General features: G+C 53.0%; 1 protein-coding gene across 1 annotated transcript; it reads right to left on the bottom strand.

Moving 5' to 3' along the window:
- Positions 1 to 1,250: 1,250 nt before the first annotated feature.
- MMP2 (matrix metallopeptidase 2) lies at positions 1,251 to 24,376 on the bottom strand. The gene is made up of 13 exons (XM_030299266.1): positions 24,275 to 24,376; positions 21,461 to 21,687; positions 20,369 to 20,517; positions 19,234 to 19,362; positions 18,825 to 18,998; positions 16,252 to 16,425; positions 15,242 to 15,415; positions 13,387 to 13,542; positions 12,062 to 12,197; positions 9,770 to 9,906; positions 8,517 to 8,676; positions 4,115 to 4,224; positions 1,251 to 2,156 (listed from the first exon to the last, which is right to left on the bottom strand). Exons 2-13 carry the CDS (start codon positions 21,610 to 21,612, stop codon positions 2,053 to 2,055), a joined length of 1,755 nt encoding a protein of 584 aa, XP_030155126.1. The 5' UTR covers positions 21,613 to 21,687; positions 24,275 to 24,376; the 3' UTR covers positions 1,251 to 2,052.
- Positions 24,377 to 24,616: the final 240 nt, after the last annotated feature.

Genomic DNA, 24,616 nt, shown 5'->3' on the forward strand with positions numbered 1-24,616 from the left:
TCTTCCAACCCTACCGGATAGATGTGTGGCCTTCAGCTCCTCACTTAACCTCTGAGCTTGTACCCTCATCTAAGAATGGGAAAAAATTAATTTCTACTCCATAAAGTTGTAGTAACAATGAAAACAAAATGAAACATGTAGCGTTCATAGGAAAGCAGTCAAGAAATGGCTCCTTTTAGGTATTACATTGTGGAGCTGCGGAATGTTCTCAGTGTAACAGAGCATGTTAATAATAGTGTATTATAGTCATGATGTAAGCTTCCTTAGCCTCGGGGGTCTTCAAGTAGGGGCTGGCAGTCCCTTGTGTCTCTTTAGCCAGGAACTTGCACAAAAGGCTATCTCTTCAGGACCCTCAAGGACCTGAGCCATTGGGCAGGCCATAGGAGAAAAGATGACTCCCAGGCCACAAAGGTCACCTCTAGAGAGTCCTGTCCAATCACCAGCCTCACCATGAGAGGCCTGAAGCAGCCAGTCTGTCAGAGCCAGAAAGGGCCTCCGAAATAATCCCAGGCTTTCAATTCGTTTCCCAGCAACTCCAAGCTTCCTATATAGAAGGATTAGGGGTGGGCAACTTGGTGGGAAGGAGAGATAAAGAGCTTAAACATTAATAGAAGCTGTGTTTTGAAGGCCCACTTTATTTCTCCCTTAGTTATGTTTACTTAGGGTGGCTTTGGGGGCAGTAGAGGGTAATGCTGCTGATGGAGATTCTGGGCTGGGGCTAGAGCTCTTTCTCTAGGTCATCTTTGGCCTTGACTTGGGTTGTTACCTGATAGCTATGGTACCCTGGGCAAGTTGCTTTTCTCTGGGCCTGTTTCCTCATCAGTAAAAATTGAGCTAATCATTAGCCTCCCCCTCTGTACGCTGTTGTAAAGGTTAAATGAAATGCTGCATGTCAAGTGCCCGGCACATAGTAAGCACTCTATTAATGGAGGGGCGTTTTTGTGGTTCAGTAGCAGTAAACTGAGCCTCAGAAAGGAAGGGGACCTTGAATGAGACCCTGCCAGCACAGTGGCAGAACCAGTGCTATTTCAAAGGCTCTTCCTTCAGGACAGAGGGACTCCAGCTCACCCACTTGGAGGGTCTCCTGCTCTTTATTTTAGCAGCTCTGACCTTTGCCGCAGATGTCACCCGGGCCCTGTAGGGAGCAGAGATTTATAGACTTTTTAAGTTTCTTCTTCTGCCGGGGTCTGTAGCCCCTCTCTAGGCTCTGCAGATTAAACAAAAAACAAAAAAAAAAACCCTGCAAACACTGCCACTCCATTGGTGTCTTTATTCATACTTGTTGACATTTCCCATGGGGAACTGTTGAAGGAAGGTGGGGGAGGGCTGAGCGGGAGCCATGGCTTGGTTTTCCTCCAGCCAGTGGAGGAAGTGATGGGGTCAGGGACGTACTAAACAGAGTGAACAAGAGAACCATCACTATGTGGGCTGAGATGCATCATGGAGTGACTTCAGACAGCCTGAAGTCCTTCTGTCAAGAAATTCAAAGTGGAACAATCAAGTCGATCGAGAGAAAAGAACAAAGTGCATACAAAGCAAACTGCTAACGTAGAAGAGGTCCTAAGGCGTCCGGCAGTGAGAAGCCAGGTGTGCAGGGTGGCCACGTGACCATGCCCCTGTCCCACTGCCCCGTGCCAGGCTGGGCTGTCGGGCCACCAGTGCCCTCTTGAGACAGTCTCTCTCTGTTGGCTCCGAGGGTGCTGTAAGCCACAGAAAGTTGTGGAGGGAGAAAGAGCCCGAAGCGTGGCAGCACCAGGGCAGCCCAAGGCAGGGCTGCATTGAGAATATCAAAGCATCTCTTTGGGGGTGGCTCTGGAGGGCTGGTGGGGTATGGAAGGGGGATGAGGGCACCTGGCAGGGGTACAAGCAGCACCGTTCCTGGGGCACAGGGCAGAGCCACCCTTCAGAATCTTAAATTACCAGGTAGGGGTGAGAATGCTGATTAACTACAGAGCTGAAGGCTGCCAGGCCCTTCCGGGTCCTTCCCTGGCGCTCAGGGCCTGGTTTTGCAGAAGACATGGACGCGCGGGGCCTGGAGAAGCCAGAGACGGCTCAGCAGCCCAGCCAGTCGGATTTGATGCTTCCAAATTTCACGCTCTTCAGACTCTGGTTCTCCAACTTCAGGTAATACGCGCCCTTGAAGAAGTAGCTGTGACCTGGGACGAGACAAAGGGAGGTGGTGACCACCCCATCCTCGGACATTATAGCACATGAAAGGGTCCTGGGAGCCTCCCGTAGGGAAGAAGTCTTTAAACCAGAGAAGACCCCCCCACCCCGCCCCAACCTTTGAGGCCGGAGGAAGGGGAATGGCTGGGGAACTAAGCTCTCTTGAGTCCCTGTTTCTTCATCTGTAAAATGGGGGTGAAGATACGGACCTCTTAGACCTTTGGGCGAGGATTAAATCGGCTAATACATGCTATTATTAATGTAAATAACCGTGCTCCACTGAGCACAGGCACAAACTAAGCACTTCCCAGAGGGGGCAAATGAGGAGGCTCCCAGGCCTTTCAGGCCGACAGCTGGCTATTTGGCTTACACAGATTCTGTGTTTTGTTTTGTTCTGAATGAGTTGCCAGCGTACAAACATCTGGAAATTTCACATGAAAATACACATTTCTTGCTCCCTTTTTTTTTTTTTTAATTTTTTTTTTTAATGTTTATTTATTTTTGAGACAGAGAGAGACAGAGCATGAGCAGGGGAGGGTCAAAGAGAGAGGGAGACACAGAATCTGAAACGGGCTCCAGGCTTTGAGCTGTCAGCACAGAGCCCGATGCGGGGCTCGAACTCACGGACCGTGAGATCATGACCTGAGCTGAAGTCGGCCGCTTAACCGACTGAGCCACCCAGGCGCCCCTCTTGCTCCCTTTTAAAACAGCTAGACTATCTGAACGATACTGGGCCCCCATTCTTGCAGCAGCCATCAGAAGAAGGTGGTTGTGAATCAGCCAAGTGCCTTCTGGTTCACCTCAGACCTCACCCTTCCCCACTGTATGCCTTGCCTGCTTCATTCATTCGTGCTATTGGCCTGGCCCCTACCGGCTTTAAAATGTGCGATTCCTGGGGCGCCTGGGTGGCTCAGTCGGTTAAGCGTCCGACTTCAGCCCGGGTCACGATCTCGCGGTCCATGAGTTCGAGCCCCGCGTCGGGCTCTGGGCTGATGGCTCAGAGCCTGGAGTCTGCTTCTGATTCTGTGTCTCCCTCTCTCTCTGCCCCTCCCCCGTTCATGCTCTGTCTCTCTCTGTCTCAAAAATAAATAAACGTTAAAAAAAAATTTTTTTTGAAAAAAAAAGAAAAAATGTGCGATTCCTGACGTACGTGATCTCATTTCCTTCTTTCAAAAGGCCGGCACACAGTAGGTGTTCAATAGATGTTTACCCTCGAAGACAATCCTTAACCTAATCCCTAGATTATGTGCTGCTCTTTCTTGGACATGTGAGATCTTTCACCACCGGAGCTTAGGGCCATGTGCTTAGCATATGATAGGGGCTCCAAAGAAATCTTTGTGGAGTTTAATTGAAACCTCCTGTAAAAAGCCAACTGAACTCATTTCCAGGACCCTGCAGACCTCACAGAAGCCTCGTCAGAATATGGTTTTCAAACTCCAAATTCTATCCCTTGCTGATACGGGGTTGTATTTTATTCAGCAAGGGACCGGGGGCAGATTGAGTTGAGTGGGAGAACTTTGCCACATCAGCAAGAGGGCAGGACAAAAGTCTGTCCTGTCTCCAATGGAGCCATCCTTCTGCTAATGGGAGGCAGTCACAAGGCCTCCTGTGGAACCTGAAAGGGCCTGGACCAAACCCCGGAATGAATCCAGGGCACAGAGCCCGTGTTTCTTGTTCCAGCAGGCCTCCTGCCCTCCCCTTCCTTGGCTCCAGGCCCTGCAGCTGTGAGGGGCCTTTCTGGGTCTTACTGCCTGGAGCCAGCTGAGTGAGCAGAGGTCAGGGGTCTGGATGCCTTCCCAGCCCTGGGCTGAAGGGGCTGGTTTGTTTTCCCCGGGCTCCGCTTGCTGCTCTGCACAATGAGGGAGTGTGTGCTTGTGAGGAGCTGGGCCCCGGGGCTGGGGGCGGGGAGGCAGGTCCTAGAAAGCGGACAGGGGGCTGGGCCGCTCACCACCGCCCTGCAGGTCGACCACGGCGTCCAGGTTATCGGGGATGGCGTTCCAGGCATCCGCGATGAGCTTGGGGAAGCCAGGGTCCATCTTCTTCTTTACTTCATTGTACCTGCAAGCAAACAGCAGATGAGGAACCGGGGGGCGTCCCTTAAGGCCAGCCCTCCCCCAACCTGGATGGGAGGGCCCAGCGGCTGGCTCCTGGCTGAGCCTGGAAAACCAGACCTAGCCCTGCAGGGAGGCAGCCGGCTGGAGTCAAAGGCCAGGGAGCCAGACTGGGTCTGGATCCCAACCCCACTACTCATTAGTTATGTGACCTTTAAAAGTCCCATAAAAGCAATCTTGTGATTACTGCTAATGTGTAAGCAGTGCCTTAACCACTTTCCATATATTTCCTGTCAATCTTTGTGAGAATCCCAGGACACGGTTGTTACCGGAATACTCATTTTACAGACCAGAGGCTTAGAAAGTGCACCCAGCTCCCAAGTGGTAATCCAACCCAGGCCTGCCTGGCCCCCCAGCTGCAAGGTGCTCTCTGAACCTCCGCTTTACCAACTATAAAATGGGGTTGCATTGAGCATCTTAATTAACGTCCGTAGGAAATGAAATAACATATGCAAAATGCCTATCTCCCTGTCTGCTGTTTAGTATTTGGGAAATGTTAGTTCCTTTACACACTCTGATCCCTGCTGCAGTGTGGGGAGCACTGGACTAAGAGTCCAGGGATGGGGTCCCGCCTCCACATTCTTTCACTGAGAGGCTTTGACAAACCACTGCTTCTCCATCCAGGTGGAGGTGACCGTCCGCATCCTGGGAGATGATCTCATCTGGGACAGCCAGGTTACATGAGTGGTACGTGAATCCAAGCCCTGTTAGTCACAGGGCGGGCCTCCCGCCCCCTCCGTCCCTGATGTAGCTTACAGGGCACATAGTTATCCTGGGCCGTGCCTTTTATCCAGATAAATACTTTGAGAATTAGTTGGCATAGTCTTCTTCCTGGCTAGCGATACCTCCATCGTTTTCCTTTTTTGGAGATTTTGTTTTAAATGCCGGGGCCACTTTGATTCCTTTGCTTTTCTACTTACACTCAACCTACTCGTTATTCTCTAAATATTTAATGACCTCCTACTCTGCCTGCCTGTGGATACTGCAGCAATCAAGATAAAAGTCTTGCCCTTGTGGAGCTGATTTTCTAGACAGATCTGTGCTCAAATGCCATTTTGGGGACAGCCGAGCTTTCCTCTGTGGGGCCTCAGAGCGGACCCTCTTCCCCGAGGCCAGCCCGACCAGCCGATCCTAGACACCAACAATAGCTTTCCCTGTGGGTTTCCCTTTCCATCCCTCACACCAACCACCATTTCCACTTCCCCCTCTGCCCACCACCCTGGGAACCGTCGGGAAAGCCCTTCTTAACCCCAGCTGCATCATAAGACTTCTTGCAAAACCTAATATGCTTCCTCGTGACCTGGTCTACCAAAACCAAGTCTTCAGCCCAAAGTCCCAGCACCTCATCCACACCACCCCCTCTGACGCCCCCAACACTACATTCTCCCAGAGTGGTAACGGCTCCGACTCTGGGTCCTATGCTTGAACTCGCCCTCATTTCTCTCTCAGTCTACCCACAGAGGGTAGGCAGGGCAGGAAGCAAGCCCATTTTACAGATGTGGAAACCGAGGCTCGGAGAAGTGAACCAATTTGCTTCCAAGTTCTTTTCGGCCAGGAAGAACAAGGCATCAGGGCATCAGAAGGTGCTGGCTCTGAAGGGGCCCGAAGCTCTTCGTCTTCCTCTCTGTCTGCAGGTTCCTACACTGCCTGAAAAGGTTTCTTTCTCTGTGACACTCCATGCCTCCCCACCGCTGTGGAAACTGGCAGTGCAGAGCAGGTGTTAAGAACACAGACATTTCTGTCCCAGCTTTTCCACGGGGGTACCCTTGAGGTACTTCGGCCTCAGTTTCCACACCTGGAAAACGGGGCTAAAATAGGATCTACCTTTAAAAAGAAATAAAGGTGAGGGGCACCGGGTGGCTCAGTTAGTTAAGTGTCCAACTACGGCTCGGGTCAGGATCTCATGGTTTGTGAGTTCGAGCCCCGCATCGGGCTCTCTGCTGTCAACGGAGAGCCCACTTTGGATCCTCTGTCTCTCCCCGGGTCTCTCCCTCTCTTTCTCCCAAAAATAAGTGAGCATTTAAAAAGATAAATAAAGGTGAAATGCACAGCCTCAGGCCTGGGATAAGCCTGTCACGGAAGCCATCGTTGTTCTTTTCAAACATGTTTATATCTAGTTCCCTCATTCGACCGTAAACTCCACAAGGAAAAGCGTGACTATTTCTTGACCACTGTCTTCCAGCACCCAGCTAAGTGCCTGGCACATAGGAGATACTGAGTATACATTTGTGCACTTGGTGGAAGCTTCCAGAAGCAGGGGCTGAGAACGCCCTAGCACAGACGAGGACATGCCAGGCTGGAAGCAGATGCCTGTCCTCTGTCATCTGGGGCTCTCCTTCCTTCTCCAGCAGGGAGGTCCCTGAGGCCTCTGAAGCCTCGGCTCCAGAAACAACGTCTCAAGCTCATTGACTACGTCTTCTGGAAACCCAGTCCAGAGCTTCCAGAAAGGCCTTTAGCTCTGCTGCTTTTAAGTCAGTTTCACTGACCTTCTAGAGCAGCCTGTGCATTCTGGACCCCAGCTTCGGAAGGTGGGCTCGTTGCAGAAAGGGACTGGGAAGCAGATAACTCTGCCCGAATCCCAGCCAGGTGCCGCCACAGCCCGCGTGTCCGTGTGTGTGCGTACACATGCGTGCTTGGGCACACTCGCGTTCACACGTGGCTACATCTGTCCTATATGTTCACATACACAGGGGGCCCTGGAGGGGGAGCACAAAAGTCCTTCCAACACCATGTGCTGCTTTATGGTTCGAAGATTCACGTTTTTGCGTGTCTGTGCTGCTCACTGTCCGCATTCTAAGATTTAGAGATTCAGGGCGCCTACCGCGCTGAGATGCTATTTGTAGTACGTGCTTGTGCAGAGGAGTGTTTGGGAGCCTACGGGCAGAAAGCCCACTCCGAGGTTTCCTGGCTGACCGTGTTCTTTCTTGAGGCTTGAGATATCCATCAGCTTAAGTTGCTAAGTATCTTAGCAATATGTCTGGACTTCCTCCCTGACACGGGCAAACAGCTTCTGAATGCAGGGCAGCTGGGGGCAGGGCGGGTGGGAAGGGCAGGGAAGGGGGAGGAGAGGGAGGCCTGGGAGGGAAGCAGGACTGTTTCAGGGATGGCCGGCAAAGGGCCCGGATGCGGGAGCAGCCACAGGAGGAAGGTGCCAACCACCCCTCGCCCCAACCACCCCTTCCACTGACTGAATGACGCGGAGGGTAGAGTGGAGGGGCTTGGGGTTTGGGGCCAGGAGAAGCAGTTACAATCCTGGTTCTGTGGCCAACACACTTGCATTTAAATAACGTAGACAAGGTATTTAATTTCTTCGGACCACAGCTTCCCTGTCTGGGAAATGTGAAGCTTTCTAATCAAATTCCGGAAGTCCGGGTGGCCTTTCACTGACCATTCATGGATACTGGGCTCCCTGACCCATGGCCCTGACCGTGGCCTCTTGGAATTGAACCCTGTCCTTTTGATGACCTAGAGCGGTGAGTAACCTCCTTCTGAACTGGCCCACTGCCAGCCTGCGCCCACAGACACTGGCCCCGTGGCAGACATTTCACAGGGTGCCTGCTGCTTCCCGTGGGGCCTGATCTGGATGCTTCTGCGGGCAACTGGTGGACCTATCTCTGTCTTCATCATATTTTGCCCTCTGCCACCCCCACCTACACCACCCCCATTTCTGAGGACCCCACTCTCCCAGGTACTATAGAGAATAGGGAAGAATAAATAGCATGGTCTCTAGGAGCCAGAATTCCCAGGTTCGAATCCCAACTGCCACGACATGGCTGTGTGACTTTAAACCAGATACTTAACCTCTCCGGACCCCCAGGCTCCTCATCTGTAAAATGGGAATAATAACAATACTTATCTCATAAAGCCCCTTGGAATGATGTCTGGCATCCAGTGTCATTAGTAGCAGCTGCTACCTTTATTTTTATTACCCTCGTCTTCAGTGAGTCACTCCCAAATCGGAGGCCCCACACCAGCCAGACATGGGCCCAATCGAAAGACTTCTGAGGAGGAAAGGAGGTTCTGACCAGACCCCTAGCAGCAATGTGCACAAGGAAGCTTCATCCCTTCAGGGACTTCTCACAGGGCCTGCAGCTCTGGGAGAGGAGAGGTGAGGGAGGGGGCACCCGTGGCCCCAAACCTCCGACTCTGACCCAGGAAACAGGAAACCACACAGTGTCTTCTCTTCGTCCACACAGATGGCTGTGCTGTTCTCCTTTCTACTCTGCCCCACCCCCTTACCTCCAGAACTTGTCTCCAGCAAAGATGTAGGTCTTCCTGTTCTTGCTCCAGTTGAACGCAGCATCTACCCGCTGGACGTCAGGGGGCAGCCCCAGGCTGGTCAGCGGCTTGGGGTACCCTCGCTCCAGGGTGCTGGCTGAATAGACCCAGTATTCATTCCCTGCGGCGGAAGCAAAGCGTGCGTTGGTGACTGGTGCTGAAGTCCCTCAGGCTGGCCTGTCCCTCCCGTCCTCTGTCTGCCGGGGACCCCACCGTGCCCATTCTCATCAGGGACACAAGGTCCTGCTCACTTCGGGCTCAGTGCCCAGAATCAAGACTCACATATACGGTTTCACAAATTGCTTATAGAAGTTGCCTGGCCGAGGAGGTGAGTGGAGGGAGGTGGGGGGGTGCGTGCCTTGCTCCCTCACCAGGCCACGCACGCTAAGTGCCACACTTACCATGAAGACCTTTTCCTAATATTGCATCACAGCCCACGAGCACTCTGGGGCGGAGGAGGCGGGGAGCTGGCTGGCGGAATCTGTACCTTTGTGCTGCTAAGACTTCAGCTCCTCCAGGAGGCAGTCCCTGTGCCCACCCCTCGGACCAGGGCAGTTTCCTATCAGTCCTCCCTCCCCTATGATCATAGCTTTACCGCATTTCCTCCTGACAGCCCGCTTTTCTCTCCCCGCACCCCCCGCCACCCCGCTAGCTTGTGAGCTCCGTGAGGGCCGGGCTGGATCCCTGGCACGCTGTAGGTTCAAATGAATGTCGAAGGAGCAGGGTTTCCCCGATGTCAGCCGTGTGACACTACCTTGATGATTCTTAACCACTTACAGAGACTTTTTCTACTATTGTTTGCTTAGTATTTGGCTTTCAGGGAATTCGTCCTGAAATCCATAGAAAATACATTTATTTTCTTGAACTAAGTTTTGAATATTAAAAATGAAATCACCTTTTAAAAAATTCTAACTCAAAACAGTCAAAGGCTCTAGCTTTAGGAAAGCGTTGGAGGCACCAGCACTGAACTGTAATTTTCCTTCTAGAAAACGGATCAGAAGGATTGAAAATTAAAAGGTAATGAAATGTTCACACGTGGGCTAATGCTATTTGATGCTGGGTGTCTGAGCCAGTCTCCCAGATGAATCCCATGCTTTTGGAAGTCATGGTTGAGAGAACGGATCCATTAAAGAGAGGGAGCACCCACAGGTGCACAGGAACCACGGTGCAGACCCCCGTGGCGCCGAGGGCGAGGCAGGCCCCTTCCCACACACCTGCAAAGAACACAGCCTTCTCCTCCTGTGGGGCCTCGTATACAGCATCAATCTTTTCCGGGAGCTCAGGCCAGAATGTGGCCACCAGCAGGGGCCCCATGGGCTTGCTACGTGGTGTCACTGTTCGCCAAATGAACCTGGAATTGGGGCAGGGGACACAGAAAACCACACCTTGGGTCACTCTGCAGCTATTACCACATGTAATATTAGCTCCCCAAGCCCACTCAAAAACTTCCCAGCGATGACGCCCTTGGAGAAGGAGCCAAGAGCAAAAGGAAGGTTGGAAAGACTGGAGAATGGGCAGAGCCCCTCTGCAAGATGCCAGGGCAGAGAAGCCACTTTTTTGCTCCCTGTCTTGCTTCCTCCTCCAGGAAGCCCTCCCTAACTACCTCTGTCCATACCATATTCTTGTCCCTCTGAGTCTCTCAAAATCATCAACACTGGGTGCCTGGAATAGTAGTTTGATTGTTGTTGTTGTTGTTTTTAAATATCTTTTATTTAAATATCTTTTATTTAAAAACATCTTCAAATATCTTTTATTAGATCAGAAGCCAATTGAGGGAGGGGCTTATGGTATTCACAGAATGTCTTGAATTGAAAGGCAATGGACTCGTGCACCTTGGCAAGAGTGACAACTATTACTTCTGGAGGGCCTACTAAGTGCCAAGCACGTTGTGTGCCTTATAAAACGAAATCTTCATAATGTCACAAGATTGCAGGCACTCTTGGTGGTGTACCAGCACCCATTACCCATTTCTTCCCCTTCCATCCTTCCTCACACAACTCCGGTATTCATGATCCAAGTTTGCCCACCGGTGGACCCAAACCCCATTCCGATTAGCTTAAGCCACCGGTCTCAAAGTGTGCTCCCCAGACCAACAGCATGAGCATCATCTGGGGACTGGGAAACACAAATTATTGGGTCCCACTCGAGACCTATGGGCCAGATTCCCTGGGCTTGGGGCCCGGCAATCTGTTCTAACAAGGCTTCCAGATGATCCTGCTATGTGCCAACCTTTGAGAACCACTGGTCTAAGCTTATCAGAGCTTAGCATTTCCTGGCAATTATTATTGGTTCAGTAGTTGCTATATGATTCATGTGAGCCTAACAAGATTGGATAGACTTGTATTTCCTATCTGGGGACTTCTCTCTTTCTCTCTCCTGCTGGATGTGGGCAAGGAAGCCTGCTGCCACTGGCAGCCATTGTGTGACCATGAGGGACCCAGCTTTGAGATGAAATCAACGCGGAGGATGGCTGTGGACAAAGATATCATTGAGTCCTGCCCCTGGAGGCAGCCCTACCTCTGGACTTCATACCACATATACATAATTAAATTGCCTATAATCATGCAACCGTTAGGAGCAGGTCCAAGATTCCAACCCAGGGAATCTGGCTCCAAAGCTCATTATGTCACCTACCACACTCTATGGATGGATGGATGCACGGATGGGTCGACAGACTGTTGAATAGATGGATGATGGATGGATGATGACTGACTAGTAATAGATAAAGGATGATGGATGGATAGATGATGGACAGATAGATGAATGACGGATGGGTGTATGTATATGTGTATGTACAGATGGACGATGCAAATATCTTTTAATGCAGTCCTAGATACAGTCTGCCATTCTCCAGGAGGGCTAGGGCAGCTGGGTGAATCTCAGCTCTTGATCGATTGAGTGGAGGCCTTTATCTACAGCATAAAGGATACCACCTCTCCCCTGCGGTTCCTTGATCCCCACAGAAAGAATGATTTGGCTTTTTGAGGTCAAGGCCATTCCAGGAGAAAGCCTGTGGGAGCCTGGATTACTGTTTCCAATTCTTCCCTCCACCCCTATTTCAGAATTACACATCCATGTACATTTGCCATGTGACCTCTCAGTACCACCGTCTATAGTGGGTGTTGGGCCTGGCCATGTGATTTGCTTCAGTCAATGGAACATTCTGAGACATGATGTGAGTGGAGGCTTTAAATGCGTTTGTGTGGTTTGATTTGGCCTCTTGTGTTTGTCATCTGCCACGAGCAGCTGCTAATCCCAGGAGACTGAGTGATACGCAGAAGATACCCAAACCCAAACCGCAGCCCAAAGCCAAGACACCTAGCAGACCCATAGACTAGGAAAGAGTAATAGAAATGCCTATTGCGGTAAGCCACTGACATCTGGAGGCTGTCCAATACATAGGACAAGCTGTCTGTACGGGCCATTCTGTGAAGCAAAGGTTGGGGGCACTGGGGTAACGGGACATGGGCAGAGGGCAAGGACGAGAAGCAAGCTCCTGTACTCACCTGTCCTTGAAGAAGAAGATCTCCCCCCGGATCTGAGAGATGCCATCAAAAACAATGTCCTGTTTGCAGATCTCAGGAGTGACGGGGCCGAGAGTTGGGGTGGGGCCGGTGCCAGTGTCAATGTCAGGGGAGGCCCCTGGAGGAGGACGTGACCTCAGACTCTCGCCAGCTCCAGGGGCTCTCCCCACCACGCTGAGCCCCCAAGGCTGCCCACCCAACTTGCTAAGGATCAGAAGAAATAGTATTCTGGCCTTGGAGTGAGGCCGGGCAAGACACAGAGATGATGTCTGGACGTGGCAGATCAGTGAAGAGAGACCAGGGTCCCAACCAGCTGGTTGGTACTTAACAAATGCTATTCACTGACATTGCTTGAACCAGTCCTCACCATGGCCCTGGCAAGGAGGCACCGTTATTACTGCCATTTTACAGATGGGGAAACTGAGGCCCAGAAAGGTGGAGCGACCTTCCTGAGGATTCAAACCCAAAGCTCAGGTTCTTAAGCCCAAAAGAGAGTCAAGGCCAACAGCGGCTACCAGTGTGTCCAGCATCAGAGGTGTGGAACCTTCTCAAGCATTCATCCCTTTGTTCCTTGTGGCAACCCGTCACAGTTTAAAGAAGAGAAAAGTGAGTCCAAGGAGGTAAAGACCTGCTCCATCTCTTGCTGTGGGTGAGGGGCAGATGCACTTGAACTTGGCATCTCTCCCTTTGACTTGGTCCAGGCACCGGGACCATTTGATACCTTTTTTTTTTTTTTTTTTTTTCCTTACTGGACCTACTCTAGCCTCATCGTAAGCATTAATAAATAAATTACTGTTTTCAAGCTCTGGTTGAATTACGCCTATTACACATCAAGATAAAAGAATCGGGTAAGAAAACCAAACACCTTGGGTCCCCTCCCGGTCTCATCAGGATCTTCCATACGCTGGGACATTCAGCTCTGTATTTAGCTCCCTCTCCTGGATTCTAAACCTAACTTGGTTGCTTTCCTGGTGACCCTGGGCCAAAAGAGTTACCTTCCTCAGGCCTCAGTTTACTCACCTAGGAAATGGAGAGCCAGTTTCTCCCCTGCTGACCTCACAGAGTGGCTCTGGGGCGCCAAGAGGGGCATGAATACTGGTGCCATTTGGAAAGGAAAGGGACTATCTAGGGGTCCCCTTGGAGGGCTGCTCTGATACCCCCAGAACTGATCAGCGCTCCTGTCTCCTGCCTTTGGTCTCCTGCGGTCCTGGAGAGACGGGACCTTGCTGGTTCCCAAGCCCTGACCTCCATCCTGGGCTGCGTGACCTCCCCAGACCCCCATCCCGAAGCCCCACACGGAGGGTTACCGTAGAGCTCTTGAATGCCCTTGATGTCGTCGTGGGACAGGCGGAAGTTCTTGGTGTAGGTGTAAATGGGTGCCATCAGGGCCCCAGGGTCCTGAGAGTGCTCCAGCCCCATTGCATGGCCAAACTCATGGGCTGCAACCAGGAACAAGCTGTACCCTAAGGGCCGCAGGAGGGGAGGGGGGCAGAGAGACAAAGGGAGAGAGACAAGGGAGGATGAGGGTTCTGAGGACATCCCCATGGTAGGGCCGAGAGCCTTGCAAATGGCACATATTGATTTTTCCTTCTCCTGAATACTCTGGGACTGAGATACTATGCCCATTGCTTCCAAGTCGGGTCAGCCAAAGTCCCTTTGTCCCTTCCCATGGTGGGCGGCTGCTGTGTGCTATAAAGAACAAATAGCAGCTGCAAATCCTCTACTTGGAGTCCCATTTGATAAAAAAAAAAAAAAACAAAAAAAAACAAAAAAAAACAAAAAAAAAAAAAACAAAACCTTGCACTGTAGGGTCTCCGAAGAGGAAAGAGACTGGGCTCACCCTTCCTGCCCCAGGGGAAGTAATGACAACCATTCCCACTTGGAGTGATTGCCCAGGCTTAGCCACAGACAGAGGGCAGGCTGTAGGATGAGGGGGGTCTCCCCAAAGGATAGGTTCAGTTCCTAAGACTGAGCTCCCGTGACTGTGACCTTATATGGAAATAGCATCTTTGCAGATAAATTAAGATGTAAGTTAAAAGGAGGTCACACTGGAGCAGGGTGGGCCCTTAATCCAGTGTGACCCGTGTCCTTATAAGAGGAGAAGATACATAGAAGGCCACGTAAAAACAGAGGCAGAGACTGGGGCCATGCAGCCTTCAGAGGGAAGGTGGCCGTACCAATGCCTTGATTTTAGACTTGTAGAGAATACATTTCTGTTGTTTTAGGACACCCAGTTTGTGGCACTTTGTTATGACAGTCCTGGAACGCAAGTGTGCCACAACAGCTCTGGGGTCTTAAGCCATTCCAGCAGATGGAGAATCCCACCTTTACGTAGAAGCTGGAGCAGGGCAGGTAGTATCAGGATATGTCCTAGAGTGGCATTGGCAGAGGTTAAGAAAAAGTCTTTCGGCCAGTCTCTGTCGGTTAGCCGTTACCCAAATACCACCCCATTGTGAGTAAAAAAGAAGAAAAGTAACATAAAAAGAGGCTGATCTAATTCTGGCCAGCCCCGGACCAGACCTCTCACCTGGCCATCTGGAGCCATCAGGGAGCTTTAAGCCCAATCCACTGGGCCCTGCAGACTAGAGTGGGCATAGTGCCCCCAAACACCTTGCTCACTGCACTGACCACATAGTAAGGTCATGGCCTATCTCCTGGTCATGCTCTTGCCCCAGCCTGTGAGCCCTGGGGGGCACACTGTCAAGGTCCCCCCACCCATTCACAACTTGGCAAAAGAGGGTGCCAATGGGACACGGAGGGCTCTGGGGACTCTCTTGTGCTACCTGGAGGGTGGTGTTGGAGAACGGATGACGCTCCTCCTGTTTTTCCTCTCTTTTCCTGCCCACCCAGCTCCTTGCAGTCAGCCCCTCACTGGAGGGGAATGCCTTGCAGGGGAATCATTCTCTGGAACAAGGTTACCCTGCGCTCGGCACTGGGATGTTTTGCATAGCCACAGCCCCGCCTGATGGGGCGGTCAAGGCGGAGGAGAAGAGTGCCATCTCCACGGATGGGCAGGGCCTCAGCCAAAGCAGTGTGTCTGCCAGCACAGGTGGGTGTCTGGGGGTGATGTCTATGCCAGAGGTGGGTGGGGGCCCAGGAAGGTTTCCAGTGCAGGGGCGGGGCAGCATCTGGTGTTTCTGCCCAACGGGCGGAGCGCTGTACCTTGGTCAGGGCAGAAGCCCCACTTGCGGTCATCGTCGTAGTTGGCTGTGGTCGCACACCACATCTTCCCATCGCTGCGGCCCGCGCTCGTACAGCTCTCATGCTTGTTGCCCAAGAAGGTGAAGGGGAAGACACAGGGGGCACCTTCTGAGTTCCCGCCAACAGTGGACATGGCTGTGGAGCGAGGGACATGGGTCAGGGGGCAGTAAGGCATCTGAGGCCACCACCAGGGAACCACACGATGTGGACATTAACAAATCACGCTTATGGAGCACCCGCTTCAGCCCTGGGCACTGGTGCAAGCACGTCTCTACAACCCTGTGCAGTAGGGACTGTAAGTCACCCCCATTTCGTGGATGGGAAACTGGAGCTCAGAGAAATTAAGAAACTTGCCTGAGCAGATACTGCTGGAAGCGTCAAACCCACGCAGCCAGATTCCAGAGCTTTATTAGCCTCCCGTGGATGAGGCCGGAGGGGACCAGAGGCAAAGGGTGCTGGGCACAGCCAACGGGGCCAGCATACTTAGACAGTGAGCTCCATCATGCGGGCTCCTGTAGAAGACCTACCTGTGTCTCCTGCAGAAGGCAGGTGCTCAGTGAAAATCAGGAAGGGAGGGAGGGAGGAAGAGAGGGAGGGAGGGAGGGAGGAAGGGAGTCCTTACTGAAAAACAGAAGCCAAAAGACAGAGGCACAGACTAGAGCAAAGAAAGGCAGGGAAGACATACTTCAAGATGAGACAGAGAGAGAGAGAGAGAGAGAGAGAGAGAGAAACGATTACTAGGAAGCTGAGAGTGGGTGGGCCATTCACAGAGGGTCCTGAGCTGGCCTGACATTAGGGATCACCATTTCGGCTGAACTGGCTATTGTTCTGATCAGCATCTGTTCGGATTTTGGTGCTCGTGCTGTACCAGCTGCTAAGGACTCTGATGAGTTGCCCCGGACAGGGGGAGGGGGCTCTGGTAGCTTTTCTACCAGAGGACAGACTTTTCCATCAGAGGTGGAGACACCCACCGGTCTCGGGGCAGAAGCCATACTTCTTGTCTCGGTCGTAGTCTTCCGTGGTCCCGCACCAGCGGTAGCCGTCGGTGCGGCCCTCGGTGGTGCAGCTGTCGTAGGATGTTCCCTGGAAGCGGAATGGGAACTTGCAGGGCTGTCCGTCAGCATTGCCACCCATGGTGAACAGGGCTGGGGGTGAGGGAGAGACGGAGAGAGCATGAATGTGAGAGGCCACCCACCGCCCAACCGGGAATGAGCTCAGCACCTGCGTGGGCGCAGGGCTGGCTGGGGGCCAACCTGCCAATTCACACCAGCGAAGCTACAGCATCGTTAAGATGTTAAAACCCGTCTATGCTGGTAGCTGAACTGCTGCTCCTCTGGTCCCCTGGAGGGTACTCCTGCCTCCCCAGCCACCTCGATCCCTCCCCTGGGACCTTATGGGCCACCCCTCCTCCCACCAATGAAATGGTTAAAACCTGACACACAGCATGGGGCCTCCAGAGCCTTGCCCCTGACCCAACCCCAAGGTGACTGTCCACTCTGCCTGGTCTGTGCCCAAGCCATGCAGATTGCTAAAAATATCATCCATGGTGGTCGGCAGGACCACAAATCTTTGCATTCGAGAGAAAGGAAAACTGAGGTTCTGAGAAGGCTGGTTCTGGAACTGCTCATGGTCATCTCTCTCTTGCTCACACCCTTTGCCACACACACACACACACACACACACAGAGAGAGAGAAAGCTTCACCTCCCTTTCAACCCCAGGCACTTTCCTGGACGGCCCTCCTGTGGTCTCTGTAGGAGAGAGAGGAGGAAAGGAGGGGGAGAATGGAAGAGAGGTGGCGTCTCCAGACACCTTCTAATATGCACTCCGAGCTCCCACTCTGACCTCCCCAAGACAGAGGTTATGCCTGGGGAATTTGGGGAGAGTGGGAGTCAGAGTCTGGGCTTGTCTGTCTTGGGTTTTCCCCCTGCTCCCCCATGCCTTCATCCACCCCCAAAGCTACAAAATGGTGTATCTCTGAAATTGCCAACTAGCAAAACCACAAGTGCGTAACAAGGACCATCTGTGCACAACGGCGCCAGAGGTGACCTCATCAGCCCTCATTAACTCCACCATGGCCAAAATGGGGGCCAGGGACCACAGGATCAGGGTCCCATATCCTCACTACTCCCCTCTCCCCAACCAAGAGACCTTCCCCCCGCAATGCCAGAAACAAGGAGACCAAGGGAAGAGCCAAAACTGAAGCCAGACACCTTGGTGGCCTCAGGGAGGGAAAGGCAACGTGTTAACCTTGAGGGAGGCCAGCCTCTGTCTCTGGTCTCCCAACAGCTGCATTTCTACCACCCAGGAAGCCCCCATCCCCTTTCAGATCCTGCCCCCAACAAGGATGAAGAAAAGCAATCATTGACTCAGCAGTCAGGAGGGGCTGAGTAACCAGAACCTCTATCCCAAGACCGAACACGTGCATGTTGTATGTACTTGAATCTGGCTAAACACCAAGTAAATGGCTAACGTCCGATGCAGGGAAAAACCAAACTTATGAATTACAGCTGTTTCCACTTCCATGATCAAGGCATTCTCTTCTAATCACAGGGACTGACACATGGCAAGGTTATCTCTGCTCGAATCCCTACTGGGAAATGCCAGAGACATAAAATATCTTTGTTTAAAAATTTGACTTATTAATGGTCAATGACTTGAACTCTTACTTAATACAAACTATCGCGTGAGCTTTGAGATGTATACGCACTGTTTTTGTGATTTCTGCTTATGAAGTGTGTGTCATCATGAAGGATCTATTAAAAAAGGATTGGGTGTGTTATGTCAATACCCTTAGCCCTTAAGGAAACTCCTTGCTCTACATGGCTTCAAAATATCTAAACATTTTGTCACAAGCATCAGCAAAAACACAAAGATACTGAGTCAAGCCTAATGCCTTTGCCGAGACACAGAGATGCAGACACAAGAAAGGGAAGACAGAGACCCCGAGAGGCACATGGAACAGTCCCACACCCAGACGTGTGCACGCAGCTGTGCACACGCACGCGCGCGTGCACACACACACACACACACACACACTGGAAGAGTCAGCATCAGAACCGGAAACGATGGCTGAAATTCCCAGGGCTGGTGTCCCCAAGCCAGATTGGGTACCGGCCTCGGTGTCTGAGTCTCACCTCTGAATCCCACTGCTAGGCTTCCGATCCACACCCACCCCCCCAGCCTCTCCTCGTGTCCCTGAATCCCCAGTTCTGGCCGGAGGACCACTGGGCATGTTAGTAATTCTAAATTCATTCTCATTCACATTAGAAAAAAAAAAATAACTAGCACGTCAAACCTGTGATTTCGCAAGTATTTCTGCTAAGGGCAAAACAAAACAACTGATTTCCTGCAAGTATTACGTAGGTAATCGTGCCGATGACAAGGACACAGCAGTGGCTCAGATGAGGCTGGTAGGGCCTGAACGAATGAAGTGGGGCACACTGGCCGCGTCCGGCCTGGGGGGGTGGGGAGCGCAGGGGGTAGTGGGGAGCCTGGGAAGGTGGAGGCTGAGGTGGAAACCCCGGGGCCAGGTGGACGCTCACCTTCGTGGGGGCAGAAGCCGTATTTGCCATCCTTTTCAAAGTTGTAGGTGGTGGAGCACCAGAGGAAGCCGTCGCTGCGGCCCGTGTCCGTGCAGCTGGTGTATTCCTTGCCGTTGAACAGGAAGGGGAACTTGCAGTACTCCCCGTCGGCGTTCCCGTACTTCACGCGGACCACTGAGGGCAGCAGGGGGTGGATGGAGCGTGAGCCTCTCCGGGCCCTTCTTTGGAGACCGGGACTCTGACTCACCGGGCTACGTGACCTCCCTCCCCCTGCCGTCTCTCCTGTCCCATCGGAGCAGATGGAGGTGCGCACGGCGGCCAAGGAAGCCACGGTCCTGGTTGCTAGGGACGGCGAGGCTCGTGGAGGACTGGGGAGGAGACCCGGGCGTGCAGATGTTCACTTTCTCACCTTGCCCTTCTCCTAGGGTCCACAGCTCATCGTCGTCAAAGTGGGAGTCTCCCCCGACGCCAGGGCCCGGGGCAAAGGCGTGAGCCAGGAGCCCGTCCTTGCCATCAAAGGGGTATCCATCTCCGTGCTCTGCAACACAGTGGGTCTCAGCTTCTAGCTGCCCCGGCCACACCCAGCCACGCCCAGACCACGGTCCTACAGCGGCCCTAACGTCTGTCCCCTTCCCTGTCCCGGTACGGTTATCCGGCACCGGGAACACGGCATCTCCGCAGAGGGCTCCTAACTTGATCGTCACCATCCCACGGTCTTCAGTACCCCTCAAGTCTATATGGTATCTCTACCACTGACCTTCACTAACGACGTTACACCTACACACAGACTAACATGCCACACCGGCGTCCTCACCACTCACTCACTGTCCCCACCTCTACACCATTGTCTACATCACCTACCCCACGTTCCCTGCCATTTTGGCCCTAGCGCTTACACTCAAGTCACACCATCACCAAGATCCACAACATCAGCCCTCATGCCTACTTTGCCGCCCAGGTCCGCACCATCCACCCACACGTCAACACTGTCACAACGCCGCTCACAATGTCCACGCTCCCTCCCTGCACGTCTACACTACCGCCAGTGTTCACAAGGCCAACCCACATGGTGTCCTTGATCCCAGGTTCTATCCTGCTTACTCTGGCGTCTACACTGCTCCGTTGTTTCCGAGCCACCCTCACATCCGGAGTTGCTCAGTGTCCCCCCAGCATTAGCCAGTAGAACTTTCTGTGATGATGCGGATATTCTTTGTGCTGTTCAATTCAGTAGCCACTAATGTCCTGTGGCCACTAAGCACCTGAAATGTTGCCAGTGTGGCCGAGAAACTGAATTTTAGGTTTTATTTAAATTTAAACGGCCCTATGTACCCAGTGGCCACCATGCTGGGCAGTGCAGGTAGACCACTTGCTTTCAGGGCACACCCCCCTGTCATGTCACCTGCCCCCACATCAGCGTGGCTCTCCAGTGTCTACATCTTCTACTCTCCTGTCTAAGCTATGCTCAGGACTCCGGTGCCCCTCTAATGGCCAGACTGCCCTCCTGGTCTCCACCCTGGCCCCCTGCTGACCCCTCTTCTGCCTACCCCAGCGGCCAAAGTTGATCATGATGTCCGCCTCTCCATCGTGGATACGAGAAAACCTTAACGGGGTTACATCACTCCAGACTTGGAAGGCACGAGCAAAGGCATCATCCACTGTCTCGGGGTCCAGATCAGGCGTGTAGCCAATGATCCTGGAGGAGATAGAAACACTTGTGAGTGCGCCTGTGTGTACCAAGGAATATGAGTGTGCATATGCACACGAGCATGGACATACAGGTGCAAGTGTGTATATGCAATTGTGTGTGTGACCATGCCTGAACGTGTGTGGATGTGCACGCATGAGTACAGGTGTGCGAGTGTGTGCTTAAGCAGGTGAGGGGTGCATAGACTTCTGCATGCACATACGAGCGTGTATGAGCCTGGATGCACAGGCAGGTATATGTGTGTGCGTGTTGAGCAGAGCCTGCTGGGAGAACAGCCCACCCAGAATGCCCCGGGGTTCTGTGGAACCCTAGCCCAGCCCATGCCTCCATGCCCTGGCTCAGAAGTCTCATTCCTCACCTCTGGCTGGCGGGCGAGGAGGCATGAATAACGCGTTAAGGGGCACAAGGCAGAGATCTCCCCCTTGAAATCCAGCACGAGCCAGACAGAGCAACGCTCGCAGCCCAGTTCACAATCAGTTATAACAACTCTTTAATATCATATAAAACTCAATTAGCAACCAATCATCAAATTCCCTCCACCTGCTCCAATGATCCCACTTAATAATAATAGCGTATTATCGTAATAACAGTGCATATAATGTGACGAACGACTAGCATTCACTACGCTCTTACCGTATGCTGGACGTTGTGAAATCCCCTTTATTTATGACCAAGCTTAGTTCCCAACAACCTACTAGGAAGGTTGTGTTTTAGCCCCATTTTGTAGACTGGAAAGCCAAGGCTCAGAGCACTAGAAACTAAGTTGGCTGATGCCCCAAGGCTATTATTGTGAGATTCAAGCTGTGGTCCATCTGACTCCATTTCCTAAGAATTCCAGGCCCCTCGCTGGATACCCCCCGGGTCCCCAAGAAGGGAGAAGCAAGGCCCGGAGACCCACTGTCCCCACGGCCCAGGGGCCCTGCCTTGGCACCTGTATGTGATCTGGTTCTTGTCCCACTTGGGCTTGCGGGGGAAGAAGTTGTAGTTGGCCACATCAGGGTTGCCACAGCGAGGCTTCCGCATGGTCTCAATCGTGCTCTGGTCAAGGTCACCCGTCTGGGGCAGCCCAAAGAACTTCTGCATCTTCTTTAGTGTGTCCTTGAGCACGAACAGGTTACAGCTCTCCTTGGGGCAGCCGTAGAAGGTGTTCAGATATTGCTGGAAGACAGGAACACCCGGAGGCAAGCAGCCACGTCAGGATGGCACAATACTGACCAAGGTAGTCAGGGAATCCAACAGCACTGGGTAGAATCCCGGGTTCCCCAACCAGCTCTGTGACCCACTGGTTGAGTCACATCAAAACTGTAAAGCATGGCTTGCAACACGTGTTGAGTGCTTACTATATGCCCTATATGGTTATTGTTACCATCCCCATCATCCAGATGAAGAAACTAAAGCTCAGAGAGGTTAAGAAACTTGCCTAAGATCCCACAGCTCATGAACGGAGGAGCTAGATTCGGATCCAAGCAATCTGGCTCCTGGGTCCACACTCGGAACTCTAACTCTCTGCCCCTCTTCTTCTCCTCTGTCATCTCTTTTAGTTCACCTAACGGCTGATGACATACAAATTGTTCTTTCGCTTTTCTTATAAGGAGTTTCATGGCTTATGTGCACGGATTCCAGTCGCAGACAGACCTGGGTACAAATCCTAGATCTGTCATTTCCAAAAAAGAAAATCACCTTGTCTTTCCGGATCTGAGCAGTCAGCTCTGCCCTAACCGAGGCCTAAACCAAACAGACCCCTGGGGAGTCGCAGGGACCGACCAGCTCATTTGTCTCCTCACCAAATGTTTTTTTGACGGCTGCCATGTGCCCAGCCCTGTGCCAGTATTATTGGGGATAAACTGGTGAACACGACGGATGTTTCTAGTCTCCAGGGTTCAGATCCCAGTGTGGGGAGGCTGATAGACCATAGTGGGTGCAATATTAAATATGTGATCTGTGTTGTAAAGACAGCCGGGAGACCTTATTACGGGGGCCCTAACCTTGTTTGGGGAGCAGTTAGGAACGGGAAATAGAGGGTATAATAATAGTGATAATGAGAATGATAACAAAGGTTATCCCTTATTGAATGTTTACCGTGTGCCAGGAACCCTTCAAGGTGTCTAGGATTACTTCCCCCTTAGCCCTGAGACAAGCATCACTATTATCTTGTCTGCGGAAGCAGGTGAGATTGAGAACTTAAGTCACTTGCCTAAGCAGGTCAGTTGTTAGAGTCTCTCTGATGTGAACCTAACCAGCCTAAGTCTAGAGGAGGCTTCTCAGGCCTCTTACTGCATTGCCTCTGGGCAACACGGACTTCCAGGTGCTGTAGGAGGTGTGGGGACCCAGGTAGCTTTGTCAGTGCTACAAAGCTCACCTTCACCCCCAACCAACAGCCACGTCAACAAGCCGGCCAGCTCCAGATCCTTGTAAAAAAAGTAGCCCCCTAAAAATATAAGGTCTCCCAACCCACTTAGCCAGCTGGGACAGAGGCCTATATGTAGGAAATGGGAGTGGTGTTATCACATCCTGAGAAGGGGCACCAGAGGGGACCAAAGTCCTGTCCTGGGCAGGATGGGGACCAGGATGAAGGAGAATGAGATTTCTGGGGTAGCTGAAGTAATAAAGGAGCAGATGTCTCCAAGGCGGGGAGGAACATCCGGAGGGGTCCTCAGCCCCAGGGGCTCTCAAGGTGAGGAGAGGTGCCCCTCCGGTGTCCCCAGCCCCCTTGTGTAACGTGTAACGCTGCCGCGGTCGGTCAGGGAGCCCTTCCAGCCAGGCAAACGAGTGAGTGAGCGCGCTGGCAAAACAACGTCTGAGCCACAGCTCGGAGCCCCGCCAGGAGGGAGGGCTGCCTGGCGGCTCTCGGGCCGGGGCTCCTGGCGCTCAAGGCTCAGTCCGCCCCCGCCCCACGCGCCCGGGCCCTCCCGCGCCGCCCCTCCCTGCGCCGGGCGGCCAGCTCTCTCCTCGGGTCCTCAGCCCTCTCTGGAGAAGTTCGAGGAAACTTTCCGAGGTGCAACCCTTGACCTTCCTGACCAACTTGTCCATTGCGCCAGGTGAAAACGATGCGCTCTCTGCTTCCCTCCTGCCCCAAATATCTGCCGAAAGATCCCCTCCAAGGCCTCTCTCCAGATGTATGCCAAAGGTTCCTCGACGTTGGCCAAGCTCTGCTTTACCCTGCATTCCTCTCCACATGTGTGCAAAAGTTAACCCAAATTGTGTGCCAATGGACCCTCTTCCCGAAGTCCTACAGAGGTTTCGAAAGATCCTCCATTTTCAGAAGAGACCCCTTTTAGGCCTTTGGCCAAAGGTCTCCGACTCTCGCCAGGGGCCAGTTAGCCAACCCCCCAGATGTGTCCAAAAGTTGTTTACAAAGCTGCCCCCTTGCCAAATCCCCCAGATACTACACAATGCCCCTGCTATTTACAAAAGGGGTCCCTTCCAGCTGTTTGCCAAAGCATTCCCTGCCCTACCCCCGCTGGTTTCTCGCCCCCCCCCACCCCTGCTGTGTCCTAAAAGTTGCCAAGTTGTTTATCAAAGGCCTTCTCCAATTACCGAGGATCCCCCACGGTTTGCAAAAGAGAGTCCCTCCTTCAGCTAGCCAAAGACCCCCCAAGTTGTTTCCTGAAGCTCCTCCCCAAGCCGTGTGCCCACCGCGGGGGTGGCTTTTCCGGAGACCCGGAGACCCCCACCCCCACCCCCCAATCCTCGGCCTCCGAAGTTTCTCTGAACTTGACTCCTGGAGGCCAGCGCAGCGACTCACCACGGCCAGCTCTTTGTCCGTTTTGGGGGCCACATCTCCAGGGAACTTGATGATGGGCGACGGCGCGGCGGCGGCGCGGCCCAACAGGCAGCCCAGGACGCAGAGCGCCCGCAGCGGGCCGGCGAGTGCGCCCCGGGCCCCTCGCGCCTCGGTCATCGCGCTCCCGGGCCCCGCGCGTCGCCCGGGGGTCGCTGGCTCGGTGCGGGTGGCCGCGTCGCCGCCTGGCTGGCGCCTGCTCCGCCGCGCGGCGCTGCGCTCCGAGGGGCCGCTCGACTCGGTGGCCTGGGCTTCGCCCGGCTCAGCGGCGCATGGTCCGGCCCCCGCGCCCCAGCCCCGCGCCGC

The sequence above is a fragment of the Lynx canadensis genome, chromosome E2 (genome assembly GCF_007474595.2).
Source record: "Lynx canadensis isolate LIC74 chromosome E2, mLynCan4.pri.v2, whole genome shotgun sequence".
Classification (NCBI taxonomy): domain Eukaryota; kingdom Metazoa; phylum Chordata; class Mammalia; order Carnivora; family Felidae; genus Lynx; species Lynx canadensis.

Coding starts and splice junctions, on each gene's coding strand:
- MMP2 (XM_030299266.1), bottom strand. CDS start 21,612: ATGCAGAAGTTCTTTGGGCTGCCCCAGACGGGTGACCTTGACCAGAGC. Junction 20,518..21,460: donor AAGAACCAGATCACATACAG/GTGCCAAGGCAG, acceptor TATCTCCTCCAG/GATCATTGGCTACACGCCTG. Junction 16,426..18,824: donor CGGCTTCTGCCCCCACGAAG/GTGAGCGTCCAC, acceptor CCTCACCCCCAG/CCCTGTTCACCATGGGTGGC.